Source organism: Arachis ipaensis, chromosome B05, assembly GCF_000816755.2.
Source record: "Arachis ipaensis cultivar K30076 chromosome B05, Araip1.1, whole genome shotgun sequence".
Classification (NCBI taxonomy): domain Eukaryota; kingdom Viridiplantae; phylum Streptophyta; class Magnoliopsida; order Fabales; family Fabaceae; genus Arachis; species Arachis ipaensis.
In genome coordinates, this window is record NC_029789.2 from 131,418,207 (window position 1) to 131,434,418 (window position 16,212).

Genomic DNA, 16,212 nt, shown 5'->3' on the forward strand with positions numbered 1-16,212 from the left:
GACTCCCACATTTTCAATGAAGAATATATGGTAGAACATGATTAGGTGTGCAGAAGACATTTTCAAGGGAAGATAACCTGCTCCATGGATTTCTCTTTGAAGGAGGGGATTTGCTAGTTACACAAACAGTACCGTGATGCCATCTTAGTGTCACAAAGCCCATTCTTTTCTCAATGAAGCTATTAAATGCAGGACAAATAACTTTATGTCTATGCAACAGCTGAAATATAAAAAATGAAATGCAATTGAGTGAATAACTGAAGATTTCATCAAATGAAAATATAAATAAATGACCAAGAAACTATCAATCAATTTCTTTCAATCACATCACCACTCATACAATAGATTAGGTACAAACCCCATACTTTGATAATGATTCACATAAGCCACATGCAACCGGCAATTCACTTTATGTGAAGTTAAGGGATTTCTTGAATATGAACAAAAAAAATTGGATTCATAACCAATAAAAAATGAAATGCAATTGAGTTGACTAACCAAAAGTTTAATCAAAATGCAAATAAATGACCAAAAAACTATCAATCAATTCCTGTCAATCACATCACCACTCATGAAATAAATTATATAGAAACCCCATACGTTGATAAGGATTTCCACATTTTCAGTGAAGAAAATATGGCAGAACATCATTACGTGTGCAGAAGACATTTTTAAGGGAAGATAACACAAGATCGTGATGCCAACTTGGTGTCACAACACCCATTCCTTTCTCAATGAAGCTATTAAACTCGGCACAAACAACTTTATGTCTACGAAATGCAACAGATGAAATATAAAATAGTTTTTATTAAAAAAATTAAATTAAACAATATAACAAACAATTTAAATGGATTATTGAATGAAAAGAAAAATCGAAATACAAAACTCGAATAGGGGAGGGTGGATCCATAAACTCACTTTGCTGGAAAAATTCTGCCAATCACGTCATCGCTGAGGAAGTAGATTAGGTAGAAACCCGAGACCTAGACAATGATTGACAAAAGCAAACCATGATCCATAAATATAAGAAAACATAAGTAGAAATTTCATCTTTCTAATCATTATAAAAACCAAAATATTGATAAAATAGACAAACCACATACAAAAAAAAACCTCAACAACTAACAAAAGGAGAAATGATAAAAGGACCAACAAAAAGGAAAACGATGAAGACGAAAACAGGTTTGGAAGTAAAAGGACCAGAAGAGTGTACCTGATTGATTGGTTGCAAATCTTCTATTTGAGACTCTATGGGAAAATCCTTAACCTGCAATGAATGACAAGGAACCAAAGACCGAAGAAATAGAGGCTGTACACAACATTTGGTAAGGCAGAGGGTAGTAGATCAGGAGATGAAAACAAAGGGGCTTGGGTTCAATTTGATGATTACCTAATCAACTAAATCCACGAAAAAAGGGGCTTGCGTGAAGGAATCGCGAGAAAATACAACTGACGGCGAAAGCAAAGAGGAGCATATGCACCCTTCATGAGGAGAAGTCACGCTGGAGAAGAACATCCAGCTTGAATGTCTACGGGCCTGAAATGCAGATAGCACTCCACATCGGAGATGAAACCACGCGTATGGTAATATATAATAATATATTCTATATTTATAAATCGTATGAATACTCTTCTTTCATAAGATCCTTTAATTTTCATTTAATAGAATCTAATGGTTCATAAAAAATGGTGCATCTAGTGCACACAAAATGGTTGAGACGATTCTAGACATACCTCAAAGAAGATGTCCCTCTCTAAAGAAAACGTAGACCAAAACAAAAATATAAATTACACAGATAGATTGGAAAATATAACAAAAAACTACATTATATGTTATCAAAAACTTCCTTAAATACAACGTTTTCAGTGCTGGTAGGATCAACTAATCCTTCATCACAAAGTAAAATCTTAAGACCATTTCTATTCCTAACTCGGGAAATAGCTACATAAAGTTGACCGTGACAAAACACAGGACGACGCAAGAACAAACCGACTGTTGATAATGTTTGACCCTGGCTTTTGTAACGACAAAGAAACCAGGAACTGACGGCGTTGGAATTTAAATGGTATAATCGTATCACTGGGAATCATATTCATTCTACTGATAAAAACTTTATCCCCAACATTGCTACCAGAAACAATATCCGCACCGATCACAGTTCTCCCTAAATCTCGCACAACAAGTCGGGTCCCATTACACAAACCCCCAACTGGATCAATATTCCTCAACAAAATAATAGGCACGCCTATTTTCAACTTCAACGAATGATTAGGTAGACCAGAACACCTAATCTGATTCAAGAATTCAACATTTATCCAATCAACATCAACATCAGAATAGACATCACTACCACATATCGAATCAGCACTGAGATAATTTTTCTCCTCCCCGGGCAACAAGTCAACTATATAATTGTTTATCTCTTCAACATTGTCGACAGTCGGAGCCAAAATTGCCCTATCCTGGAAAAAACTTGGATCACGAAAATTCTGAACCAAATTTGGATAGATTGTATTTACAATATCTTCCACTGGATTTTCCAAGACAGGAATGATTAGATCAGAAGGAATATCAACAAAAAGTTTATCATTGACCACTGTTCCACATCGACCTTCGCCGATTTGAAGTATCCAATCTGAAAATGACCTTAGCTCCTGAGGAGTTGATTGTTCCAATCCCATTGTTAACCTCATATTTTTCGTCAAAGACAAAACTTCGCAATATTTCCAGAGGACAGAAGAATTTATCGAAGCCATGACAATCTCAGCACGAGAACCTTTAGGAATAACTGGCAAGACCTGCCTGAAATCACCACCGAGAACAACCACCTTCCCACCAAAAGGTAAATCTTTATTCCTATCAGAGACCGAAACCATTATATCACGTAACGTCCTATCGAGTGCTTCAAATGCCAATTTGTTAGTCACCGGTGCCTCATCCCAAATAATCAAATCAGCCAATCGGACAACTTCAGCTTTTGCACTATCCTTCTTAATCCGACAAACAGTATCTTTAGTCAGCTCAACAGGAATATTGAACATAGAGTGAGCCGTCTTACCACCAGGTAACAACAAAGAAGCAATACCACTAGAAGCAACATTTATAACAATCCTTTTCTCAGATCGCAATCTAGCCAACAAAATCCTGTATAAAAAAATTTTTCCAGTGCCACCAAACCCATACACAAAAAAGAATCCGTGCCTCTTATTCGAGACACAATCAATAATTTTATCGTAGACCACCCTCTGTTCTTCATTTAACTTTAAGACATTTGCATCATGCTCACGAGTTAAAGAAACAGTGTCATACTGCAACTCACGCAGCAGCATCAAGTTGCTAAATTGAGAGACTAAACAGTTATTAGGAACCGGCATGCCAGCATAATTTCTCAATGATTTTCCATTACTCTGCAATAGTTTCTCAATCTCCAACAAACAAAATGTTTGCAACTCGTCCTGACTCATCGTTAGATCTATGTTTAACGATAATTAATAAATATTAGCACGATAATATAATTTCTGCAGTGTATGTGTCCGTGTGTGCCTGCTTGTCATATAATAAAATCACAATGAACAAAATTCTTACCAGGATATTGCAGCTCATGCCTTCTGCAATAAAGAATATCATCAGACAAATAAGCCCAATTTTGTTCCCAAACTGACAGAGGCCTTCCCATGGAACCAGATAGCAACAACATCACAAAAAATCTCCTTAGCTGTGCAGCGGACGCTACCTCGGTGACTTCCTTAATAGCAGAAACATACTCCTTATCATCTATCAAGAATCCCATGGCAGAACATGCCTCCTGGAATGTATCATAAGTAACACCATTCACGGTTCTTATACTTCAAAAACTGGTACAACCTCTCTGCACATTCAAAAGCATACGCATATAGAAAAGTTCACCAGATGAGGGATGAGCAAAACTCAATCTTCCAATTGAGAATCCCCTCTGTCTCAGCTTCCACTCCCTACTGTTCAAACAGTAGACAAATTTTCCTGGATATTCCACATATGTTAAAGACCGCCCATCCGGAAACCGCCTGTTGGCCATCATCCAAGCAGTAAACATCGTCAGCAAATCTTTGTTGCGCAAATAAACATGAGTTGTGATATCAGCATCATCGAATACAACATGCTGCTGGTTCGGCAAGTGAAAAGTCAACCTTTGTACTGACGGCCATCTATGATGAATATCATAAGCAAAAATTCTCCACATAGATTCAGACGGTGATAAATAACGACAATCATAATACTGCTTGATCTCATCAACCACCCGAGAAGATTCACCAACATTATATGTTTCTCCAACAGTTGCAGTCACCCGATCCGGACCCTTATTGATATACTTAAAAAGATACTTGATAACGTTTGACTTGTTACAGAACTCAAGATTTATGTGAGCTTGATATTTCATTAACAGTAGTGGATTATAAGGCACAACAAATCTGTTGTCAATATCAACGTCGTTAATCTTCACTGTCACACCCATATTACGACGTTTATATATCGGATAGCCATCTTCATCAAAGCTCGTTTGATCAACGAATCTTTTTGGATAAAATTTTGAGCACTTACCATCTTTCATGCAAGGAGAACTCGGTCTAAGTCGACCACAGGGACCATGGATCATGTACTTGGTGACGATATTATAAAGAGCCAAAATTTTGAGGGATTAGGTAGCTCGGCACAGATGAATTCATCAACAATTTTAACACTTTGTAAGTTGCTTTCCCCGTTAAGCCATAGTAACATGTGTGCATGTGGTAGACCTCTTTTTTGGAACTCAATAGTATACATACCTAAAAAATACAAAAGCATCATTAAGAAGCCAGACAACAACATGTTCGAGCACACCAGACAAAAATTGAAATGCCAAGGGAGAAATAACATACCTGCACTAAGTGGACCAAAAAACACACCTTCCTTGAGATCGCTTAGAAGGCATTTCAACTTAGCAAGAAAAACATGGCATGAGATATCAGGACGATCAGCGATGGGAATTCGCTCTCGCTCTGTGAATCGCTGAAATTCAGGCCAATTTGGATTACACGTAATAGTAAGGAATAAATCTGGATAGCCAAAATGTTTACAGATTGCCATCGCATCCTGACAATGATTAAACATATAACGTCTACCACCAGTGAAGGAAGAAGGCAAGATGACTCGTGTCCCAATGGAAGAAGCTTTGTCATCACCACGACGCATAGTCTCTTCTATTCCTTGAAGCACTTCCCCTCTAATTGTACTTTGCTTCATTCTAATCTCATACAACCTCTGTGACTCAATCATGGTAAAACAGTCAACAACAAATTGTTGAAATAATCGCCTATACTTGTGAATAATTCCATCTTCTTACTCCCTAATCTGCAAATGAAAACATATGAATTCCCTGAGAGAAACCCTTGTTCTCCTTCCAGGGACATATCCCTCCTGTTGACCTCAATAAGGAATATTCAACTGGTAACCATCCTCGCCATATGGAAACAACAACGGATACTGTAAAGGCCAATATAGAGCATGAGTTTCATAGATACGTTGCAACTGACCAGCAGTAGATCGAACAATAATGTCACGACCATGATCCGACGAATCAAAATCTCCAACAATCAAAGCAGCAACTTCGTCACAAGAGGGAGTATTGTAAGTTCCTCGATCAACCTTCCTATGTGAATACAACTTCAAAGAGAAGATCTCGATGGATGACACTGATAGAATTCTCTGACTCTTCGAAATGAATGTGCTATGACATTATGAGTATCGATCATTTGCAATAACTCAGTTATCAATTCTTTATCTATCTCAGATGTTTGCCTAAAACAAATATACATTAACCACAAAAATATATTTAAAAACCACACAGAATACAATTTTGATATGTTTTGATAAATCATTATCAGTCAGAAATTATTAATAATGCATTATAACGGGAATAAAACACAATATAACTATGCAATGACAGATATAAACATGTTTTTCAATGCAAATAACATTAAAACATCAGGGAAATAAAATAAAAAAAACTTAACAAGAAAATTTCAAAACACATACCGAAAGATTCCCTGCCTATGCATTATCTCATGCTGAGTGTCGTATATATATAATTGCGCAAATTTAGGCTTCTGACCAGGATCTGGGAGCAAACTTCCAATTCGATGATAATTTTGACCAGCTATTATAAATTGCGGTGGACCACTCCCATCATTCACTGAATCCAAAACCTTACCACCAAGAGACGTGAAGGCAAACATACTATTATAAGATCGAATATTTTTTTGGAAATACAAACTCTTCCTATCATGTCCATTAATCAAATTATATAGCAGATCTGGGGGCTTTCGGAGATAAGGTAACTGTATTTTCCCTTTCGAGCAATAAACAGTAAAAACAGGACGATTAATTGTAGAGTCTCTTTCAACACATTCTGATAACCAGAAACACGTCCCACAGATTGAACATTCATAGTTAGGATCACCAACATCAAGACAACCTAGTAAAGATAGAACAGAAAAAAATATGCATAACAATAAAAAAAAGTTTTATCTCAATTAGATGGCATGAAATAGATTCAACATAAAATGAATAAACCATTAGCTTACTAATATAATATATAATAAATAATTGAGTCGTTTAAATTTTGTCAAAAGAATATATCACAAAACACTATTTCTATTTTACACTGCCTGAATAATATCTCATCACAGAAGCACAATGGAATCTTTTAAAAGTAAATTAATAAAATTTCTATTTGACTATTCTTGAATAATAGATGATTTAAGAAAGAGAGCGTATCTTGTATCTCACTTTGCAAGAACAGAGGATGATCAATAACAGAACCAACTTGACTGAGTGAATTTATCGAAGGATCATATATTTCTGATTGGTCTATATCACCCATTTTAATTAAAGATAACAACACAAATTTATGTAAATATATACTTCACAACCAAACATTAAAAAAAAATTAATGATGAAAGAAAAAATCAATTAATTATTTAATAATCAGCATGCAGATTAAACATTAAAAATGTAATAAACTACAAAAACCAATCTGAATTAGCATTGATTTATTAGATAACTAAATATAAATAAAGCTTAATGCACATTGAAGAACAGTTTGATTTTACTTAATGGTAGAATAGACTTTGTTTCATTATTTTAACCACTTATACTAATTGTCTAGGTTGCAATTAAATAAGCTAAATCACTATTAGAATGATTTTGTATTTTTAGACTTTAATCAGTCTATTGCTCCATAGAATCCTGTAAAATTTTTAACCAAGTACGTATATTTTTTTTCACTATCAAGGGAGGCATAATTGAAAACACTAAAAGAAAAAAAAATTTCACAGACAGAACTAAAAGGAAAAATATTTATATCGAACTAATAGGAGATTTCAAAAAAATAGAGGAAGCGACAGAAGAAATAAACTTTTCTTTAATATACAACTATTGATTATGACATCAAATTAAGAGAGTTTCAAGAAACACCCCTCGTCTATTATTTAGCTAGAAAAGTTAATTAATTAACTAATCACATGAATCCAATCACATAACGAAAAAACTCTTCATATTGTCCAAGACAAGAATAAACACTAATTAAACAATTTATTAACCTATAGTACTTGTGTATGTTTGAAACAACAATATAAATTAAACCTATATACTGATCTAAATCATTCCATAGAGAATTTTATAACAGTGTAAAAAAACAATAATAAATCAACAAGCCAATCTATTATTAGATGTAAATCCAAAGAACTTAAAATATAACTTAACAAAAACAAATTTGGACAGGGATAAAAAACTTAAAGATATTATTATACCTGAGAAGATAATATTTGAACTCTGATTAACATTCTGGGACACCTCAACTAAATTTTCTAAAAAATAAAAATAAAGAAAAACATTGGAAACATATAAAATAAACAGATAAATTTTTATAAACACAAAGATTAACTAAAAAAATATAGGTAGAGCAAAAAAATTACCCATATAATCATTAAAAGAGAGAGCAGGCATCGAGGAATCGAGGACCTCTAAAACATTAAAAAACAAAAGAAAATTACAAAACATTCCCATAGATATAAAATCACTGAGAAATGGAACATAAAACACTAAAAATATCACGAAGGTCAATTCAGTACTGACCTCTTTCATTTCGATGGTGACTTTGTGTTCGCTTTCTTTTCAAAGAATTTCGCCTATATTCTCTAGCACGAACAGAATTATGAGACATCTTTGTTACTCGTACTAAAGAAAACAAGAGGTTGAAACATAAATCGCAAAAACTACCCTTAATTCATTGCCCAAAAGACATCCACATTGTTAAGTTCATATAAGCAAGAGGTAAAAAAAATGGGGGGTGATTGGGAAGAGAACTTGTGAAACACACCAACAAATAACTTATATAACCATGCACACCTTTGATAACACAGAACATAAAAATAATAAAATATTATAATCAACACCAATAACCAATTGACATGAAAAGATAAAGTTGTACAACAATAAAGAAATAAAAATAAGAACTGCGGCATTTCATTAAAATACTGATAGTGAGACACAATTACATATGGGTATCTCTCCTATGATAAGGAGGATCCCAATATCTGATACATATCCTAGTATGTAACCTAAAGAGGGTACAACATTGAAAATGTGTCCAATCCCTAGCAAAGTCACTATTACAAAAGGAGGAGTTGACAATAGACATAGTTGGCACACGACACGAGCCAACAGAAAAGAAAAATCCCTATATCTGACAATCCTATTTGTTGGACACAATCCAAAAAGGTCAAATCAAAATACCATCCAGCTAGCATGATTACATTTCGATGTATTTGGAATCACAAGCCTTCCTAAACACTTGTAGATATACTATATAAACTACCTACACCTAGACACAACAGCTCAATTCCACACCTTAGATCAAACTCCATTAACCTTGGCAATCTTGAATCCACGCCCATCTGCATCAACAGCCGCCTCTTCAAATTGGGGATTCAGATTCCTCTTGCCCTTGGAGGTGACAACATCATTTTCATGAATAAGCTTCTCTCCATATTTAGAAGGTGCATCAATAACGTGGGACAACACCTCCTATCAGAAAGAAATTAACAAAAGGTATGAAAGTCATCCAAGAAATGCAAAATCCATTTAGAAACAACACACATAGGAAGGAGGGAGAAAATATTATATAACAACACCTGAGTTTCTTTTTCTGGTGAGCTAAGCAATATATCTATTTCAGCAGAAAGATCATCACTAACAGTATCATTGCTAGGTGTTTTCCCATCTTTTCCATGTTCACCATTAATTAAGGAAGCAAACTCAGTCCTTCCAAAAATAGGAGGCTGTTTTCCAGCCAGAAAATCTATAAGAACTGGGGATTTAGATAAAATCCCAGAAGACTCACCAGAAACTTTTTCACTTTTGATAAAATTCTTTGATGAATCCTTCTTAACACCAATATCACCTTTTCCAGAGGGAACAGATTTGTGTAAATCAGCCTCCTATTCATATGCCACAGGAATTTAATAATACATAAGACCGTAAGAAAAATTAAACACAGCACAATAAATAAATAAAAAAAAGGAACAAAACATGAATTTACACAATCTAAAAATAATTATATTTATATCTAACCTTTTTTGGGGTAGACTCATCATCAGCATCATAATCGGGAAGCTCAAACATGGCAATAATCGTGGGATCATCACATATTCTCCTAACTCGGAAAGTGCCATAAAATGTATCATGTGGCACACCTTTGGTATCAACCTTCAGCAGTAACTTCTTTCCAATGAGCCCTTGGAATATGGGAGGATAAGTATCCCACATACAAGCTATTTTGAAAATAATACATAACAAATACAGAGTTTAAATAACACATATAACATCCCATAAAGTGAATAATACACTAAAGAAAACTTAGCACATACACTTGCATCTCTTTGAACCTCGGTAAACAAGTCAGCACATGATTTCTTAAGCAAATAAGATGCCTCACGATCAAAGAGAAGGAAAATACCCTCCCCACTATGATCTTCAACTGTTATTTTAATTTTAAATCTGCGGAGAAAGAAAGAAAGGAACACAATGATTCGGAATAAAAAATACCAAGAAACATTATTTTCATAAACAATCCACAAGACAAAATGAAAAGACATTTTGAAAAAAAATTTCTGACCTTAGAGTCACATTAGTTATGTGCTTCAAACAAAAATCACAGTAATATGCACCATTTTGAGGATAGATACCCTTTCCACACACACAAGCAGAATACCACCAACCTCCATCCTCGACAATACCTTGGATTATACCAAAAATGATAAAAGAACCCTCCTATGCAATCAGCATTTCAAAATTTGTTAAGAATATGAATGGAAAAATAGATCTGGAAATTGTTCTTTAATTTTTCTTTTCAGTTCATTTCTGTATAAAATAAGCATAAACACAACTAACTCAGAAGAAGACAACCTCATTGTTATCTTGAAGCTCTTCAATAGTGCATTTTCTAGTTAAACGCATGAAATCATCTTCCAAGGATACAACTTTACCCTCATTTGCAATAAATAGTGGCTGGGTACCGTTGACACCTTGCTCAACCATACTATAAAAAAAATATGCAAATACTTGTACTTGTTATTCCAGATTGGTTGTAAATAAAGAATACAATAAAAATCAACAAAATAAAACATCATAACCTCTGCCTGAATTCAACAACTTCAGGAAGATCAGGATTAAATAACATTTGAGTGGCATATATCAAATTTTGAAGCCCTACTTGACCTACACAACAATAGAGAAATAGTCTAGCAAAGTTTATTGCAGACAACACCTAGAGTAGCAATGAGATGTACAGAAAAGAAACAGTTTACCCCTAAAGAACTTGACTTTAGCAAGTTGAATCACTACAACAGGCTGCTCCACATACCCAGAGGCAAGGAAATGATTTACTTGATTAACATAGTCCCCAAACAATGCACATCGCACTGTAAGACTAAAACTCAAAACATGACAAAGGATCAAATAGAAAACAAGCAAAAAAGATGATCAAAACATAAAGAGAAAGCAGCAGAAATGACTCAATCAACATACTCTTTTGAACTTAATTCAAGCGCAATCATTTTCACAATTTTCCCCTCTTTTGCATACTCTTTCTCTTCTCCCACTGAAGTTAAAAGGCCAATGACATCTATTCCAAATAAACAGAACCTATTAAATATTGAAATGATTTGTTAAAAAAACTTGAATAACAGCAAACCAAGAAGATAGACACACCAACTAAAAAATCATAATCTTGGGTCATGTTTAGCAGCTCAGAAAAAGGAAGCATGTTGAAACAAGTCTTAGGGATAACATATTCATCAACAGCTACAATAGTGGTTCGGTGAAGGAAAACCAATTTGAATTCATGAGAAGTTGCTCTATAACTACCATGATTTGACACAACAGTAAAGTATGCCATTCTATAAACTTGACCTTCAACTATATGATCCCTAAACCTATTAAGGAGTGGTTTCTTAACTGTAGCTTGAATTTTTCTACACTGAAAATCCAACAAAAGAACAAAATCAGATCAGTGAAACACATCATTTAAAATTGGAAACTTAAAAAACAACAAGTAACACCATATTTAAAAGAGAAACTAATAGGGTCTAACATGCTCATCAAGGAGAATCATCTCCATTGAGTTAGGAACATCATGATTCCCAAAAGAGGGTACAACCCAAAGCCTTAGAACCCTAACTTTCAGCCTCCAAGCCTCTCTAGGAGGATGCATCTTAGAAATCATATCAAATGGAGGAGGCATTGCAGAAAAAAAAAAAGAAACAAAGGAGGTAAATAGAGTTGATGAAATAGATCAAATGTAAACAGAAGAATTCTGATGTAGATAGAGCTTAGGAGGAAATAGAAGAAAGCAGAATGTTTGTGCATTGAATGTGCATCACCAACCATCATTTTATAGAAAAAAAATCAAGGGCTTTTGGCTCACCTTTTTGAATTCAAATTGAATTGAATATGGAAAATGGAGGGAAAATAAAACATGAGTCCATATCCATCTCCATAGAGACAACTAATGAAAGGGGCAAAACCTGAACCAACACAAAAACAGCAAAAACAAGTGAAACTTTCAAGAAATCAACAATTAGGGACCAAAAAATGAGATATCACACCATACCTGCTATAGTGCACCTACATGTCATCACACCATAGGGAAGGCAGTCATCAACTACCCCAAACAATCATTATACTCATGGGAATGAGAGTTGGTAAATGTCTTAGGTAGGCATACATTGGAAACAGCAAAATGAATGGGAAAAAAAAGGTATACAGAAACATCAATAAAAATCTATCAATCACATCAACATTCAGGAAATGGGTGAGAATGAAACCTCTTACCTTGATAATGATTGCCAAATTTCCAATGAGGAATAAATAGCACAACCGTATTATGTGTGCAGAAGAGATTTTCATGCGAACAGCAGCTGGTGGATAGATTTTTCTTTGGATAAAGAGATGTGCTAGTTAGATAAACAATACCATGGAGACATTTTACTCGCACAAGGCCATTCTTTTCTCAATGAACCTCTTAAATTCAGCCCAAAGAGCTTTATGTCCATCCAACAGCTGATATATAAAATAATGTTTACACAAAGAAAAAAAATATGTAATGCAAATCAGTTGAACTCAAAAAATAAATAAATGACCAGCAGGCTATACATCAATCTCTGTCAATCACATAACCATGGATAGAAAACATTAACCACCAAACCAATTCGTTGATAATGATTCTCACAACCCACATGCAACCAGCAATTCATTTTAGGTAAACTTAATGGATTTGATGGACATAGCTTAAAAAAAAAAAAGAAAGATTCATCACTGGCATTATTGAATCAGAATTGAAATGGGAATGCACGACTTGAACAGCAGAGAATCGAATTGGGACGGAAAAACTTGAATGGGAGTGGCAAAAGCATATTCCTTTAAAACAGAAGTACAAAAATTCATGACAATCAGCTCTACTTCTATGCAACAGGCGAAATATAGAGCACTCTTTGCATAACCACTAAAGAATTCAGATGCAAGTGAGTTGACTAACAAAAGCTTTCATCAAAATGCAAATCAAAATGCAAAAAAATCACCAAGAAGCTATCAATCAATTCCTATCAATCACATCACCGCTCATCAAATAGACTACTTAGAAGAGAATTCCCTAGAAACACAAACAGTGGACTGAGGCCATGTGATTGTGAGAAAGCCACCTCCTTCCTATCAATCACATCACCACTGACTAAATAGATATAAGATGGAATGAAATTGACCTAAAATCAAAACATCAAAACATATAAATAAACAACCAGCAAGCTATACATCAATTTCTGTCAATGACATCACTACCAATAGAACAGATTAGGTACAAAACCCATTCCCTCATCATGATTCACACAGCCCACATGTAACCACCAAATCACTTGATCTAAACTTGATGGATTTGTTGAATATACAGAAAATAAAAAAATAAAAATAGATTCATAAAATTTTAATATTACATTCAATGGGTCTACTCTCAATATAATTATGAGAGTGCTTCATAAAATTTGAAATCAAACATAAAATGAAAGAACATGATCCTGAATACAGAAAACAGTATAAAAACTAAATGGATTTGTTGAATATATACAAAGTAAGAGATTAAAAATAGATTCATCAGTTGATATATAGGATTTAATGGCTCTACTTTCGATATAATTAAATGAAGCACACAAATGCATCACAATTAGTTGTAATTGTATGAAAGAGGCTCACCTTTTTGAATTCAAATTGGATATGGAAATGCAGGGAAAACAAAATATGAGTCCATATCCATCTCCATTCAATGCCATAGAGACAACTAATGAGAGGGGAAAAACCTGAACAAACACAAAAACAGCAAGAACAAGTGAAACTTTCAAGAAATCAAGAGATAGGGACAAAATCAAACCATACCTGCTACAGTGCACCTAGATGTCATTTCACCATAGGGAACGCAGTCAAAAACTACCCAAAAAATATCATTGTACTCATGGCATTCAGAGTTGGTAAATGTCTTAGGTAGGCATACATTGGAAACAGCAAATGAATTGGAAAAAAAAAGTATATATATAAACTGGAAAAAAAAATATACACAAGCATGAATAAAAATCTGTCAATCACATAACCACCAATAGAATACATTAGCTACAAAACCAATTCCTTGATAATGATTCTCACAACCCACATGCAACCACCAATTCACAATAGGTAAACTTAATGGATTTGATGGACATTGCTTAAAAAAAACAAAAAAGGAAATTAGAATCAAAATGGAAATAAGATTAGAAATTGCTAGATTCAGCCCAAAAAATCCAAATAGATTACTGAATTAAAATGGAAATTAGAATACAAAAGTTGAATAGGAGAGAATGAAATTGGGAATAAATTGACCTAAAATTAAATCAAACTATATAAAGGAACAACCAGCAAGATATACACCGATTCTTGTCAATCACATCACCACCAATAGAACAGATTAGGTAGAAAACCCATTCCCTCATCATGATTCACACAGCCCACATGTAACCACCAAATCACTTGATCTAAACTTGATGGATTTGTTGAATATACAGAAAATAAAAAAATAAAAATAGATTCATGAAATTTTAATATTGCATTCAATGGGTCTACTCTCAATATAATTATGAGAGTGCTTCATAAAATTTGAAATCAAACATAAAATAAAAGAACATGATCCTGAATACAGAAAACAGTATAAAAACTAAATGAATTTGTTGAATATATACAAAGTAAGAGATTAAAAATAGATTCGTCAGTTGATATATAGGATTTAATGGCTCTACTTTGGATATAATTAAATGAAGCACACAAATGCATCACAATTAGTTGTAATTGTATGAAAGAGGCTCACCTTTTTTAATTCAAATTGGATATGGAAATGCAGGGAAAACAAAATATGAGTCCATATCCATCTCCATTCAATGCCATAGAGACAACTAATGAGAGGGGCAAAACCTGAACAAACACAAAAACAGCAAGAACAAGTGAAACTTTCAAGAAATCAAGAGATAGGGACCAAATCAAACCATATCTGCTACAGTGCACCGAGATGTCATTTCACCATAGGGAAGGCAGTCATAAACTACCCAAAAAAATCATTGTACTCATGGCATTCAGAGTTGGTAAATGTCTTAGGTAGGCATACATTGGAAACAGCAAATGAATTGGAAAAAAAAGTATATATATAAACTGGAAAAAAAATATACACAAGCATGAATAAAAATCTGTCAATCACATAACCACCAATAGAATACATTAGCTACAAAACCAATTCCTTGATATTGATTCTCACAACCCACATGCAACCACCAATTCACAATAGGTAAACTTAATGGATTTGATGGACATAGCTTAAAAAAAACAAAAAAGGAAATTAGAATCAAAATGGAAATAAGATTAGAAATTGCTAGATTCAGCCCAAAAAATCCAAATAGATTACTGAATTAAAATGAAAATTAGAATACAAAAGTTGAATAGGAGAGAATGAAATTGGGAATAAATTGACCTAAAATTAAATCAAACTATATAAAGGAACAACCAGCAAGATATACACCAATTCTTGTCAATCACATCACCACCAATAGAACAGATTAGGTAGAAAACCCATTCCCTCATCATGATTCACACAGCCCACATGTAACCACCAAATCACTTGATCTAAACTTGATGGATTTGTTGAATATACAGAAAATAAAAAAAATAAAAATAGATTCATGAAATTTTAATATTGCATTCAATGGGTCTACTCTCAATATAATTATGAGAGTGCTTCATAAAATTTGAAATCAAACATAAAATGAAAGAACATGATCCTGAATATAGAAAACAGTATAAAAACTAAATGGATTTATTGAATATATACAAAGTAAGAGATTAAAAATAGATTCATCAGTTGATATATAGGATTTAATGGCTCTACTTTGGATATAATTAAATGAAGCACACAAATGCATCACAATTAGTTGTAATTGTATGAAAGAGGCTCACCTTTTTGAATTCAAATTGGATATGGAAATGCAGGGAAAACAAAATATGAGTCCATATCCATCTCCTTTCAATGCCATAGAGACAACTAATGAGAGGGGCAAAACCTGAACAAACACAAA

At 33.8% G+C, this 16,212-nt stretch overlaps 1 protein-coding gene, 2 long non-coding RNA genes and 1 pseudogene across 5 annotated transcripts; all 4 read right to left on the reverse strand.

Annotated features, from left to right (window-relative positions):
- On the reverse strand, positions 1-960 carry LOC110263020. The gene is made up of 2 exons (XR_002348028.1): positions 919-960; positions 1-220 (listed from the first exon to the last, which is right to left on the reverse strand). It is a non-coding gene; the product is annotated as an uncharacterized LOC110263020 (long non-coding RNA).
- On the reverse strand, positions 1,827-4,493 carry LOC107641142 (annotated as a pseudogene).
- On the reverse strand, positions 8,566-13,179 carry LOC107641143 (replication protein A 70 kDa DNA-binding subunit C-like). Of its 3 annotated transcripts, XM_021102802.1 has the most exons (11): positions 12,410-13,179; positions 12,003-12,287; positions 11,105-11,201; positions 10,885-11,006; positions 10,711-10,795; positions 10,484-10,616; positions 10,194-10,348; positions 9,946-10,075; positions 9,650-9,849; positions 9,420-9,516; positions 8,566-9,103 (listed from the first exon to the last, which is right to left on the reverse strand). In XM_021102802.1, exons 3-9 carry the CDS (start codon positions 11,131-11,133, stop codon positions 9,787-9,789), a joined length of 717 nt encoding a protein of 238 aa, XP_020958461.1. In that variant the 5' UTR covers positions 11,134-11,201; positions 12,003-12,287; positions 12,410-13,179; the 3' UTR covers positions 8,566-9,103; positions 9,420-9,516; positions 9,650-9,786. The 3 variants fall into 3 exon arrangements, with proteins under 3 accessions (XP_020958461.1, XP_020958460.1, XP_020958459.1); XM_021102801.1 differs by having other exon boundaries at positions 12,003-13,179; XM_021102800.1 differs by lacking the exons at positions 12,003-12,287; positions 12,410-13,179 and adding an exon at positions 11,288-11,913.
- LOC110263021 lies at positions 14,965-16,212 on the reverse strand. The gene is made up of 2 exons (XR_002348029.1): positions 16,094-16,212; positions 14,965-15,061 (listed from the first exon to the last, which is right to left on the reverse strand). It is a non-coding gene; the product is annotated as an uncharacterized LOC110263021 (long non-coding RNA).

Coding starts and splice junctions, on each gene's coding strand:
- LOC107641143 (XM_021102800.1), bottom strand. CDS start 11,474: ATGGCATACTTTACTGTTGTGTCAAATCATGGTAGTTATAGAGCAACT. Junction 11,007..11,104: donor CTTGAATTAAGTTCAAAAGA/GTATGTTGATTG, acceptor TTTGAGTTTTAG/TCTTACAGTGCGATGTGCAT. Junction 10,617..10,710: donor GTTGTTGAATTCAGGCAGAG/GTTATGATGTTT, acceptor TTTTTTTTATAG/TATGGTTGAGCAAGGTGTCA.